Source organism: Elephantulus edwardii, unplaced genomic scaffold (assembly GCF_000299155.1).
Source record: "Elephantulus edwardii isolate Elephantulus edwardi_28Jun2011 unplaced genomic scaffold, EleEdw1.0 scaffold00061, whole genome shotgun sequence".
Taxonomy (NCBI): domain Eukaryota; kingdom Metazoa; phylum Chordata; class Mammalia; order Macroscelidea; family Macroscelididae; genus Elephantulus; species Elephantulus edwardii.
In genome coordinates this window covers 3,739,997-3,754,284 of record NW_006399811.1, presented here as the reverse complement: position 1 = coordinate 3,754,284, position 14,288 = coordinate 3,739,997, and the positions used below count along the sequence as shown (strand labels likewise).

At 42.0% G+C, this 14,288-nt stretch overlaps 1 protein-coding gene across 1 annotated transcript in view; it reads right to left on the bottom strand.

The window, feature by feature from the left end:
- The window catches only part of PAPPA2 (pappalysin 2), a 475,277-nt gene extending 461,712 nt beyond the window's left edge, over nt 1–13,565 (bottom strand). Inside the window, exon 1 of the mRNA XM_006887711.1 lies at nt 12,653–13,565. Coding sequence (XP_006887773.1) covers nt 12,653–13,565 — 913 coding nt within the window. The remainder of the gene's footprint in view (nt 1–12,652) is intronic.
- Nucleotides 13,566–14,288: the final 723 nt, after the last annotated feature.

Sequence of the window (14,288 nt, the reverse complement as noted above, 5' to 3'; positions counted from 1 at the left end):
ATCTCAACCAGGAAAGGCCCACATATCTCTCTTTATTGAACAAAAAAGGAAGATACTTTTCTCTTAGAAGATTACAGAGATTCTATCAGATATAAGCAGTGACAAACCCTGTTTGTCAGTGAAGCCACAGAAGCCCATTTAATTTTCAAAAACTGAAACTCACTGCCATGGATTTGGTTCTGACTCATGGGGACCCTATATCAGTTTTTGGTGATTGTAAACCTTAATGGCAGGAAACTGTTTTATCTTTCTCCCTCGGACTGGCTGATGAATTTGAACCAGAGACTTGAGGATTTTGGTTTGCAGCACAATACACTATAGATTACAGCAGCTAAATTCCTTCATTTAACTTTGTTATGATGTTTTTATCATGAGCAATGAAGTCAGAAGCGACTCCTAGTTGACCTACCAACAGGTTTTCAGAGGCTGTAGATTGCAAGAGTTGAGATTGCTCATCTTTCTCCTGAAGATCTGCTGGTGGACTTGAACCACAAGCCTTTGAACTGTCAGCACAATCCTTACCACAAGGTATAGTGGGTAAGAAATGTAAAACTGGATGTCTTATATTGCTGGAGATTGTAAAATGGTTCAGACCTTTTGGAAAAACTTTTTGGAAGTACTTAAAAATGTGAAATATAGGAGTATAATACAACCTAGCAATGTATTTTAATACATACACAAGAGAAATTAAATCATATGTTCACACAAAAACTTGTGTACAAATATTTATAGTGTTGTTCATAAATGACAAAAAGCAAAAATATTCATAAACTCAGAATGGATAAATGAAATCTGGTATGACCACTGAAGGGTTTTTTTTTAAATAACAAGAAATGGAGGACTGATGCATACTACTATGAGTATGAACCTCAAGAAACTAGACACAAGAGACCACATATTCACTGACCCTACTTATATGAGATGTCCTGAATACACAAATCTATACATGTCCAGAATAGGCAACTCCATAGAAAGTAAATAAAAGAATGTCTTTTAGGGTTCTGAAGAATAGAGGAAAAGCCAAGAGAAAAGAGAAGCCCTCATAATGTCTTCTGTTGAAGATGATGAAAAATGTTTTAAGATAAATTGTATGGTGTTGTGGTATTAGTTTAAAGTTGGTGCTTTTCCAGGCCATTATCACGACCCACCTCTGGTCTCCAACTACCTTAAGTACAGACACATGGTCTTGAAAATCATCAATAGCTGCGAGACTAGGATAAGAAAAAGAGTGCTTCCCTTTCCACACCGAGCAGTAAGACTTGAGGAGAGGAAGACTTGAGGGAGACTGGAGTAAGACCCTTTTGAGAATAAGACCCTGGTGATAATGGTGGAGAGATTGTGGCATTGCTGTGGAGAAACTGTAGCAAAGTGTAACCAGAAGAGCTCTGAGATAAAGGCAACAGTGATAAGTTTTCCTGTTGTTGCCTTTGATGATGGAAGGAGAAGCTGACTGTTGGATTGAAACTGGAGCCTGGACTAATAGTGAAATTGTGTGCTGGAATTGCTGGGCTAAAATCTAGATTTATATCGCCAGTGGGTGGTATGCTTTGCCTCCCTTACTTCATAGAAATAAACTAATGCCATTTTAACTGTACATTTTTTCCAAGCCCCACATTCACAAAACCAAACCATGTTTCTGTGAGTCCGAAACAACAAATCCCATTTCCGACACCAAACATCTTAAAGAGCTAAAAACAGGATATGGGGGCACAGGGCCATAAGTGTCTTTTTTTTTTTAAATGGTTTATTCTCCATTGAATATTTACAATCTATTTTGGAAATTATTAAGTGAGTATTGCAAAGTTGGTAGGTTTGGGGCAATTAATATTTTATCTTTATTCATTTCAATGAACATTTATAGAGATTTTGGACTTCCATTCATTCATTGTTGCACTTTTCTCCCCGCCCACCCCCTCTCCCCCAGTTTGCTCTTCTCTTTGAAAAGTAAAATTCCTTCATTGTTTTACAATCCCTCCGCACCCCAGCTCACCCCCACCCCAAGTATACTCCACTCTGCAGCCTTCATTCCAGGCTCTTATGATAAAAATAATGCCCTATAATATATTGTTTTTAAACTGTTCTCTCCCTCATCCGTTTCAATTCAGTATACATAATTTATCCAGATTTTCTCCTTCTTACCCCAACCCTGATGTCAGTCCTATTCTACAGCAGTGGCACTATGCATTGTTAGTCCTTTTGTAACTGAGATATTTCATTAGCATAATGTCCTCCAGGGACACCGATTTTGAATAATATTGCATGAGTTCCTTGTTTTTCAATGCAGCGTAGTATTCCATTGTGTGACTATACCACAGCTTCTCTATCCATTCGTTTGTTGATGGGCACTTAGGTTGTTTCCAACTCCTTTCTATTGTGAACAAAGTCATGATAAACATGGGTGTGCATATATCTGCTTGGATGGCAGTTATGGTCTCTTTGGGGTATTGTCCCAGTAGTGGAATTGCTAACATTAGCACCTGGGATATGGACTTACAGACTCCTAAACTCAGGAGACACTGGCTGCAACATAAGCAACTAGTGGCAGCTTGAGGCGTCTGGAATCACAGAAGCCCAGAAAGCTTGAGATACAAGCTATCATATCAAGGGCTGGATAGAAGGAGATAGGTATTGAATGGATTCGATGTGAGTAGAAAGGAACCCTGGTGGAGTAAGGGTAGGGACAACACTATTGGTTATTTCTACAATTGGGGAGATACCTTTCATATGCTCTTTCCTGTAAAATGCTTGTCTGTCAGATACTTTCTAAATCTGAGCATTCAGATTAAGACAGACTAGGAAGAAGGATTGGCCATCCACTTCCAAAATAGCAGGCCTTCAAAAACCCTATGTAAAATAGAACACACGTAGACTAACAGGGCAACTGAAGTGGAGCCCTCAAGTATGGAAACATAAAGGAGGAGAAACAGTTGTAATCAGACACTAGTGATTGAAACATGGAATATGAGAACATGAATGTAGGAAAATTAGATATTAGGGTTTTTTTTAAAAAATTCTACTAGCTTATTTACAAAATTCAAATACATTGTTTTCAAGAACAAATTCTTTCTATGTCCCTCACCTCACCACCCATCATATTGCACAACCCCATGATTAATCTCCCCCAACTGCTGCACATCCTCATCCCTCTGCTTCCAACCTCTCCCACTCCTCTTGGATCCTTATATTTGCTCTACAATAATGGTTTTATACAATATTTATCCTTGCTGGACTGAGTTAGTTCATTCAGCATAATGCTTTCAAGTCCCTCCCAAGTTAGGTAATAATTTACAAAATCATTGTTCCTGCGTGCTGCATAGTATTCCATCGTGTGAATGTACCATGATTTCTCAATCCATTTGTTTGTTTCCATGTTCTTGCAATGGTGAATAATGCTGCTATGAACATTAGTGTACAAATCTCAGTTTGTACTTCAGTTCTCATATTCTCAGGGTATATTCCAAGTAGTGGAATAGCTGGGTCATATGGAATTTCTATGTTCAGCTTTTTGAGGAAGCTCTAAACTCCTTCCAGAGTCATTGTACCATTTTACAATCTCACCAACAATTTATATGAGTTCCTTTCTCACCACATCCTCTCCAACATCTATTACTTACTTCCCTGTTAAACTTTGCCTCTGTTACTGGAGTGAGATAGTATCTCATTGTGGTTTTGATTTGCATCTCTCTTATTGCCCGTGATATGGAGCATTTCTTCATATGTCTGTTTGCCATTCGAATATCTTCCTCTGTGAAAATTTTTTCCATGTCTTTTGCTCATGCTGTAATTGGCTTATCAGTCCTTTTCTTGTGGAAGCCCAGGATTATTCTGTAAATCTTTGTTATAAGACTCTTGTCTGATATGGTATTATGAAAATTTTTTCCCTGTCTGTAGGTTTTCTTTTCACCCTGTTGGAAAAAGGTTTAGATGCACACACGGATTTAATCTTTAGAAGGTCTCATGCATCAGTTTTATACTCTTTAGAGTGTGCATTTCTGATTGTATTTGGCAGTCTATTTATATCTTGGACTAGCACTTCTAAGCTTGATCCCTGTTTGTCTCTTAGGAACTTTATGGTTTTGGGCTTTACTCCCAGGTCTCTGATCCACCTTGAGTTAATTTTTGTGTATGGTGTGAGATGTGGATCCTGTTTTCAGCTTTCTGCAGGGGGAAAACTAGTTTTGTCAGCATCATTTGTTGAAGAGGTTATCATTTCCCCATTTGATAGCTTTGATTTCCTTGTCGAATATCAGTTGACCATAAATATCTGGGTTTATTTCTGGGTTCTCAATTCCGTCCCATTGGTCTATGTGCCTGCTATTGTACCAGTACCATGCTGTTTTGGATATTACTGCTGTGTAGTAGGTTTTAAGGTCAGGGAGTACTATGCCTCCAACCTCATTTTTGTTTCTCAGAAGTGATTTGCTCATTCGGGGTCTCTTGCCTCTCCAAATATATTTGATAATTTCCCTTTAAATGTCCTTGAAAAATGAATTTAGTATCTGGATTAGGATTGCATTGAACATGTAGATTGCTTTTAGAAAAATTAAATATTGTTAAGGAAGAAATGGATGCATAAATATTGACATACTGGGTATCGGCAAGATAAGATAGATTGGCATGGGACATTTAGAGTCAGACGATCATATGATCTACTAAGCTGGAGATGAAAAGGTGAGGGGGAAAATGGAGTTGCTTTCATAGTTAAAAAAAGTCATTTCTAGATCCATCTTGAAATACAGTACTGTGAGTGACAAGATAACATCCATACGCATACAAGGAAGTCCAGTGAATACCACTATCATTCAGATGCATGTACCAACAACAAGAGCCAAAGAAGAGGAAATCGAAAATTTCTACCAACTTTTGCAGTCAGAAATTGATCGGACATGCAATAAAAATAACTTAGTAATGATAGTAGGTGACTAGAATGAAAAAGTCGGGAACAGAGAAGGATCATTCGTTGGAAAACCTGGAGATGGAATGATAGAATTTTGCACAATAAATGACTTATTCATTGCAAATACATTTTATATGAAACAAACACAGGCTATACACATGGATTTCACCTGATGGTATGTATAGGAATAAAATCTACTACATCTATGAAAAGAACCACTGGAGAAGCTCCATATCAGCTGTGAAAACTATGCCGATTGTGGAACATACCACCAACTGCTAATATGCAAGTTCAAGCTGAAGCTAAGGAAAATTAAATCAAACCTACAGGAACCAAAATATGACCTTGAGTCTATTCCACTTGAAGTTTAAAACCATCTCAGGAACAGATTTGAGGCCTCGATCACTAATGAGAGAAGACCAGACGAGCTGTGGGAGGATATAAAGAATATCATTCATGAAGAAGGCAAAAGATCATTACAAAGGTTGGGGAGAAAGAAAAGACCAAAATGGATGTCAGAAGACACTCTAAATATTGCACTAAAATGCCAAGAAGCCAAAGTATATTGAAGAAATCAAGATATTAAGGAACTGAACAGAAGATTTCAAAGGGCAGCATGGGAAAACAAAGTAAAGTATTACACTGAAATGTGCAAAGAGCTGGAGTGAGAAAATCAAAGGGGCTGAACTTGCTCAGTATTTCTTTTTCTTGGTTCTTTTTTGGGTTTGTGTGTGTGTGTGTGTGTGTATGTGTGTGTTTTCGCTCAGTATTTCTTAAGCTCAAGGAAGTGAAGAACAAATTCAAGTTGCAATACTTAAGGATGTTTTAGGCAGAATATTAAATGACCCAGGAAGTATTAAAAAAAAGATGGAAAGAGTATCCAGAGTCAATGTACCAAAAGGAATTGGCAGACACAGAAGAATTTCATGAAACAATGTATGAGCAAGAGCCTGTGGTGATGAAGGAAGATGTTCAAGCTGCACTGAAAGAATTGGCAAAAACCAAGGCCCCAGGAATAGCATACCAATTGATATATTTCAATAAACAGGCATTACCCTGGATGTGCTCACCAAGTTGTGCCTAGAAATCTGGAGGACCACTCTCTGGCCAACTGACTGTAAGAGATCTATACTTGTTCCCATTGCAAAGAAAGGTGATCCAACAGAGTGTGGAAATTAGAAAACGTTATCATTAATATTATATGTAAGCAAGGTTTTGCTGAAGATTAACCAAAAACAACTGGAATAGCTCATCAACAGAGAACTGCCAGAAATGCAGGTTGGATTTAGAAGAGCTCTTGGTACTAGAGATATTATACCTAATGTTAGATGGATCTTGGCTGAACGCAGAGAGTACCAGAGGAATGTCTATCATTTTGTTTCATTAATAATGTGCTTCATTGACTCTGCAAAGGCATCTGACTGTGTGTAACACAGCAAACTATGGCTAACTCTCTGAAGAATGGGAATCTCAGAACACTTAATTGTGCTTAGGCAAAACCTATACTTGGATCAAGAGGCAGTCATCAGAACAGAGGAAGGAAACACTGCATGGTTCAAAATTGGGAAAGTTGTACTCCAGGGATGTGTCCTATCTCCATACCATTTCAATCTATATGCAGAACAGATTATCTGAGAAGTTGGGCTCTATGAGAAGAAATGTGGCGTCAGGATTGGAGAAAGACTCATCAACAATCTGTGTTATGCATATGACACAACCCTGCTTGCTGAAACTGAGGAAGACCTGAAGCTCTTGTTGCAGAAGGTCAAGAACTGCAGATTTCAATATAAATTGAAGTTCAACATCAAGAAAACAAAGATTCTCACCACCAAGCTGATTGACAGCATCATGATAGATGGTGAAGAGACTGAGATTGTTAACAGCTTCAGTTTTCTTGTCTTCACAGTCAACACTCTTGGCACCAGCAGCCAGGAAATTAAAAGATGTATTGCACTGGGAATGTCTGCTGTCAGAGACTTCTCCAAAGTTCTGAAGAGCAATGATGTCAGTCTGGAGACTAAGGTGCACTTAATACAGGCCATGGTCTTTACAATCACTTGCTATGCATAAGAGAGCTGCAATGACTAGGGATTATAGAAGGAGAATGGTGCCTTTGAACTGTGGTGTTGGAGAAGAGTGTTGAATATACCATTGTCTGCTAAGAGAACAAATAGGTTTGTCCTGGAGGTGAAACCAAGCTGCTCCTTGGAGGCAAGAATTCTGAAGCTTCGTCTGACATAATTTGGACATGTTGCAAGGAGGGACCAGTCCTTGGAGAGGGATATCATGCTTGGGAGTGTGGAATGACAGCACAAGAGAGGAAGACCCTTAACGAGATGGATGAATCTGTTTGTTTTCTTAGCAGTCCATAGTACATTCAATATACTCTTCTCCAGCACCACAGCTCAAAAGCATCAATTCTCCTTCTGTCCTCCCTAGTCATTGTCCAGCTCTCTGATGCATAACAAGTGATTGCAAAGACCATGGCCTGTATCAGGCGCACCTTCATCTCCAGTACTTTCATTACTCAATTCATTAGAAATAGTACCATCGGGCTGAAAAGAACAAATGATTGGGATGGGGCACACAGAAACAAACAAACAAAAAATACCCCTTCTATAATATAATGTTATCTATCTTCATAAGAATTATTATGTGGGAAGTTGGCTATTATTTACGACTTTGAATTTACAGGTCAACAAACTACACTCTTAAGAAATTCAAGTAAAAATTCCACCTAAGGAGAAAGTCTAGGTTAGTGGACTAAAACCAAGGATGAGCAGGTTAATGCATTCCTCTGAGTAATGGCTATCTCTCCCTGTTAATTCTTACCATGGATCAAGTCTGTGCTGTGTTATTTAACATGTAAGACTGATTTTAATATCATAATAACTCTACAAGGCGTAGTTTTGTTTTTCAATGTGAGCAAACTAAGCCTCAGAAAAGTTCTCTGAGTTGTCAAAGATCACAGCACGAACAACCATTCAAAGATGGAATCTGATTTCCCAGCAGGCTTGTCTGACTTCCAGGCTTGTGCTCTTCCTTCTGCAACCTTGTGATAAGCTCTAAAACTGAGATCCTCAGAGGTGGAAAACTCCTGTTCAAATCAGGGAGAGTTTCTTAGACGTCTTTATATTCCCCAGAGTGCCTTTCCCGTGCTTTGCATGGCAAGGCTTTCAATAAATATTTGTTAAATGAAGAAACCTGGGTCAGGCTCTAATTCTGCCATGGACTTAGTGACTCAGTCTTCTGCAACTTGGAGCTGCAGGTGGTAACTCAGCTGGGCAGCTTCAGGGAACATTTGAAATCAATTATGGGTGAGGAGGAACCTATTAAAATTTTCTCTTGTGTGTATGTTGAGGTTGAAGGAAAAAGGAAAGGAAGTTGAGAAGTCAAGGAAAAGAGCAGGATGGTTTAAGGCTTGGGCACTAGAGCTGGAAGATTTCATAGCAGGATGGTACAGAACTTGAGTGATGTTCACTACTCGTTCTCAATGGCCATCCAAATTGTTTCCTGACCTCGGGCTACTCCTAAGGGTCCACATACACTTAAATTACCTGGGCCTAGCCACATTTACAGAGAATCCAGAATATGATTGTTTTCAGTCCTCAGTGGCCTGTTGCGATAAACAATTTCAGAGGATCTAACTTGAAAAGGGCCAGGTACCACCATTTTTTCTTAGAGTTTCAGCACCTGAAGTCTTTGAGGTCTACGTTGTCCTTGCACCTAAATGAAAGGATTCTGGGTTCTAGAACTTCCTGTGGAGGAAGAATGAGGATATCTGTGGTGGGGGAAGTTGTTAAGTCTGGTTGATGATATTTTCTTTATTAATTGTTACTGTCCCCAAAATGTTACTTTAATCTTCACATGGGCCAAAAGGCTTGTATGACGCTCACCTTAAGGGATGTCTACCAACAAAACACTACAAGATGATTAAATATAGCCAAGAGGCCAAGGCAGGCGACAGCCTTCCAATACCAGACACATTCCCAACTGCACTACGTGGCTGCAAAAATGAGTCTCTTTTCTGTGCATGAGGCAACACTGCCACCTAGTGCTCAGTGTGGGAAATATTCCCTATGGCGCTATGTCTCATGGGAGGTTCTGCTATAAGGGCTGGTGTAATTGAATTGCTTGACTATCGTGATGCGGGGGGGGGGGGGTGATAACAACAACCAAACAACCCTCGGGTATGATAAAAATTGAGTATATGTTAAGAGGGTTGAAGGTGAGATTTGAGAAGTATTGGAAAAGAACGTGGAAGCCAAGTTTTTCACACTTTGGATTATCTGTAGCAGAGAAACAGATCTAGAACAATTAAGCTGTGTTTCAGTCCAGGTGAAATGGTTCTATTATAGTCATTCTGCCAAAGCAGGAACAGGCCAACTAAAGAACCAATGAGTGGGTCAGTAAAGAAAGACTGGGTGCTCTGTTGATACAAGTGAGTAAATCAGTGCCAGTCAGACTTTTACTTCTGAAGAACTTCAACTAACTGTTTTTAGCCCTGGGGTTGGTCCACATAAGTAACTAAGCATTTACTTAAACAAGAATATCTTTGACCTCAGGAGCCTGGATACCAGAATCCTGAAGAATGAAGGTCTTGTTCTCAAATTTCATATCCCTTAGATCTTTGTTGGTGTTGTGGACCATCAGGTCAGAGCTGACCTATACCTGACCCTCCGGTGGGTTTTCAAAGGCAGCTGATCGAATGGGAGGAGATTGCTCTCCTTTCTCCCCCCGAGCATCCGGCAGATTCAAACCACATGCCTTGTTGTGTTGGCAGCACAGCACCTTACCACTAGGCCACCAGAGTTCCCTCCTTAGACCTTTCATCTAAAGAATATTTGTGATGCACACAGGTCGAGGACAGTACACAGGCAGCCCTTGGTATTCCCTTCCCTGCTCTGCCTCTGTCACCCTTCCCAGAATGGAAACACCAGGATACTGCAGGGGACACTCTGGGTTGAAAAAGAAGACAGAAGCTCAACTGGTGCATCAGATTTCCTGCCCAGGCATATATGAATATAAAACTATGGGCATGCAGGTAGAACTGTGGGCATGTGTGTGTATACTCACATGTGATGTGTATGTGTTCATAAGTATGATAGAACACAAAGGGGCACAGTTATGGCAACTTCTTAGACATGTTCAAACTGAGTTACTGGACTTTAAGGCTAAAGTCCAATGTCACAGGGGACATGTAGGTCAATGTGGCATAGCGTAGCTCATAAAGACAGTGCTCTATCTCCTAGTTAGGTGAATAGCATCTATGACCTTAAAAATTTGCAGTTATTTGAGATATGACTTTGGGTCTCTTCCCACCTGAAGCAAAGGAAAGTGAAGGCCATCGAAGAAGTTTTACATGCAGAGAATGACGGGCCCACAGGATTCACAGCCTCCTCAACCCTGGGACCAGAAGTGCCAGTGAGACCTGGCTGCCAGTCTAATCTGTATGATCAGGCAATGTAGAACAAGACACAAGTTTGTAGAAAAAAGACTAGACTTCCTGGGCTGAGAGACTGGAAGGACCCCCAAGATTATTCTCCCAGCACATTCCTTTAACCAGGAGCCTTTCAGTCAGACAATAAATTGACCTATAAGATAATTAAGACCCATGAGAAAAGTGCTCCTTCGGACAATTAATAATAGGACATCAAAAGGTCAAAACTTTCCCAAAAGCAAAGATGAAAAGGCAAGAAGGGAAATGAAGGGAAAGTAGAGCAGAAATGGGGAGATTACTGACACTTGAGGAAAGATAAAATAGTGTTATAGACGTCCGCATATAACTTGTTGAGTGGGAAATGAATTTGCTGTGTAAACTTTCACCTAAAACACAATTAGATGATCTAAGGAAAAAGACAAATTATTTCCTGCCCAATTTTACATGCTTAGGGTCAAGAGAGCTCAGATGGGCACCTGAGAGAAGGGTCTAAGTGTGTGTACTGTGACAAGATGAGTTGGGTGATGGACAGGGGCATGAGGTGAGAGTGCTTAACTACAATCAGATCACAGAGCCGCTTCTCTCTGTGCAGAGCATGAGCTATTGAAGGGACCAGGCAGAGGGCAGGTGTGTTCACTGTTCTGACACTTGCTTCTCAAGCATTGGCCTTTAATAACTCAAAGTAATAGACCCTTGAGGCCTTCCAAGCATATGCCTGTTGACCCCCTCACTAATTCTGTTCAGCCAGGGAGCTGATTCTAGGTCCCCATGTTGCTACTGCAGGAGGAGGGGTAAGCAGAGTTGTGGGGCTCGGTCTAGACGGAAAGCACACAGTTTCCCTGGCAGATGGGTACTAGGAAGTGCGATTAGGCAGCAAGAAGATGTCATCTGGGAAAAACTGAGAAGCTGCCAACTCTGATCAGATAATCATCTCATTATTTCATCCATTTGGCTCCGGAATAAGGATTTCCTTCCACTCTTTCTCAGTCCTCCGCCTATCTTACAGCCCAGCCCCTTCCCTCTCCCCTTCCCTCACCCCCTCTTCCACCAAAAATAAAATAAAGCAAAACCACAAGACTCTAGAGTGCTCAGTGTCTGGGAATCCCAGCTTCCAAAGGAAAGATCACAGCCAACGAGGGGGAGACAGGGTGTCCAGAAGGGATGTTCCAGCAAAACCCATTGAGAGAGTCTCTCTCCATCCAGATTTCTTTCCCGTTGGCCTAAAATTAATTTATAGGCATCCAGCAACCTGAACTTTTTAATTTGGGGAGTTAGCAAGCAATCTCAGACTCTGTAGTTCTAGTCTTAGCCTGTCATTGGCATGCTTATTATTGTCTCAGTTTCCCCATGAAATGGACCCGAGTCAAAGGATGTTGGTGGTGATTCTCATGAACTTGATTCAAATGGTTCTACTATGTTTGGTTGAGTTATACGGAATGCAATAGGGTAATGAGATATGAACTAATGTGATAGTCAGCCTCATTACCCAGCTATGCTTAAAGCCAACCTCCCCAGTGAAGTCAAGAAAGGCAGCCACTCCTGACCCCACTCTTTTTTCTTTCCACTACAAATGCTAATATCTTGGTAGAGAGAAACAAGCATGAGGACTGTTTTCAGACAAGTGAAAACCATAGTGTTATACAAGATTTCCTGTGTAGATCCCTCTGAGACAGCCAAGATTAGAACACTGGATCTTGACTGTGAACAACATTTTCCATAATCTCCACTACTCCTATGTGAGACATACAATTACTGGAAGAAAGTAAAAGGGCCCCCAAGACTAGAAGCAGGTCTAAGGAGAACCTTTCAGGCAAGCTCAGGGCTGCTAGGAGCACAGGGAGCCAGTGAGAATCCAAAGGCTGTGTAGCTGGAAGCCTTGTCCCATTTCTGCCCAAACTAGCTCATGCATGACCAGCCCAGGTCTTTGAACTCCCATCTATTTTCAAAGTTGCCTCCGTATCTCAAACACAACTATGAGAAAGAGAGTAAGATAAGCCATTCTTAACTGTCTAGGAAACAAAAATCTAGTTCCTTTAAGGAGGAACCAGAGAATTGAGCTTAAGATCTTCTATGTACAAGCATAACCTATAAGAAGAGGTCAATAGGAGAGACAAAAGGAATTACCACTAGAGACATTATTGTCTATGGGGTCCCAAATCCTTATGAATAAAAGACCTTCCTTCTCTCATGTTAGCCAGCCTTTTTAAACTCCCTGCTCTGTCCCCTTCCCTTTCTTGCCCCCTATGCCTAGCCCAGTCAAAAATGGAGCCAACCATACCCTGAAGACCACAGAAAGCCCACAAATGGGTTATTACCTGCAATGATGGCTGGGTTGTTCTGTCCCCCTTCCGGTTTAACCCAGGCTTCCACCGTGAATGCCTCCCGGGGAATCTCAGCCAGCACTTCTGGACGTAGAAGCAGCCGCTCCTGCCTCCCCGAGAAGTAGACGACAGGCAATCCCCACTGAGGAGGAGAGATCACTCCTTCCCAGGAAGGGTCACCTCCGCTATTCTGGATGCTGTCCTCCAGTGCACTCTTCCTGGCCCCATGCATAAGGGAATGCGTAGGCCAAGGGCGGGGAAACTGAGAAGAGAGGTCAGGGTCTCCCCTCACGCCCTCTGCCTCCCTCTTCACTACTAGCCTACTCTCCTCCCTCTTAGCGTGACCCTTCCTGTGGGTCTCTGGATTAGGCTCCTTTGGGCGTGTGAGGATGGTGGTAGTGGTAGCGACAGTGCCTGCCCTTTTCTGCATTCCAGACTCATCTACAGACTCCCTGGGTCCTTGATAGTCAAAATAAGTGTCATCATCACCCAGCAGTTCTGCCTGCCCAAGGAGACCATCCTGTACCCATCGGGCAGCTGACTGTTCAACTTGACTCCTTACTCCTTCTGTCCCTCCAATCGGGTGTTGGAGAATATCTGGCTTCTCCTTAGGACTTGCCTTACCGCCTCCTGCACGGTGGGGTCCCTGCTCCTCAGTAGGGTAGGATCTCAGGTAGTTCCCAGGCCTGCTGGGATAGATCCCAAAGAGGTGATGCTGAGGTGCAGCTCTGAGTCTTCGAATCTTGGCCCCCAACCAACAGTGATCCCCTTTTGGCACCACCTGGTTCAGGTGTCCCTTCTGGGCCAAGGCCCGCTTGTGTGTCCAGTCTAGCTCAGCATCCACAGGACTGAATGCCCACACTGCCAGCATCATCAGGCTTATTCTCAGGACCTGTAAGCTCATCATAGTGCCTGTCAGCAGTTCTTCCAGGAGCAGAAGTCAATTTCTGAGAGCCCCCTCCCCTTGAATGATGGAGAGACAAGAGAAAGGTGGCTATAAATGGAACCACAGCCACCAGGAAGCAGCCCCCAGAGGGGCCTCTGCTCAAAATCTGCTCACCTTGTGGTGCTTCCTTGGCCTCTCGCTGGCTCCACTTTACTCCTTGCAGAATAAAGCTGATGCTTCTTGGTTCCTATAAATTTACCCCTAGAAAGCTTACGGTGCTTTCCCCCAACTCCTTCAGCAGCCCTTTCCCTCACTAATCCTAGAAGTGGGACATACACTCCTGAGCCAAATAAACTCAGATGCCCCCTCACTTGCAAAGACACTCCAAGGGACCTGGAGTCATGAACAGTACTCTTCTCCACCAGTGTTCACTTTGTCTCCTTCTTTCTCTCAGAGTTACCTTCTCTGTGTAGTCCTTCACTCCAAATCCTAGAACTTTTCTGCAGAGACATGCAAGAGGATGCTTATTCTCTGAAGATGCCAAAAAGAGTCCAGAGGCACCGAGATTCCAGCTTGTACTTAACTTGCTCTCTCCAGTTGTCCTCAGCCAGCTCCCAACCAATTGCCAGGCTGCCTGTGCAGGTTAGAATTTTCCCCTCAGCCTGGGTTCTTGGGGTTGATGATTGTTGAAAGTGTTTTAGCCCCTTCCAACTTGTTGGGATATTGCAAGTCTCCGTTGGGGTG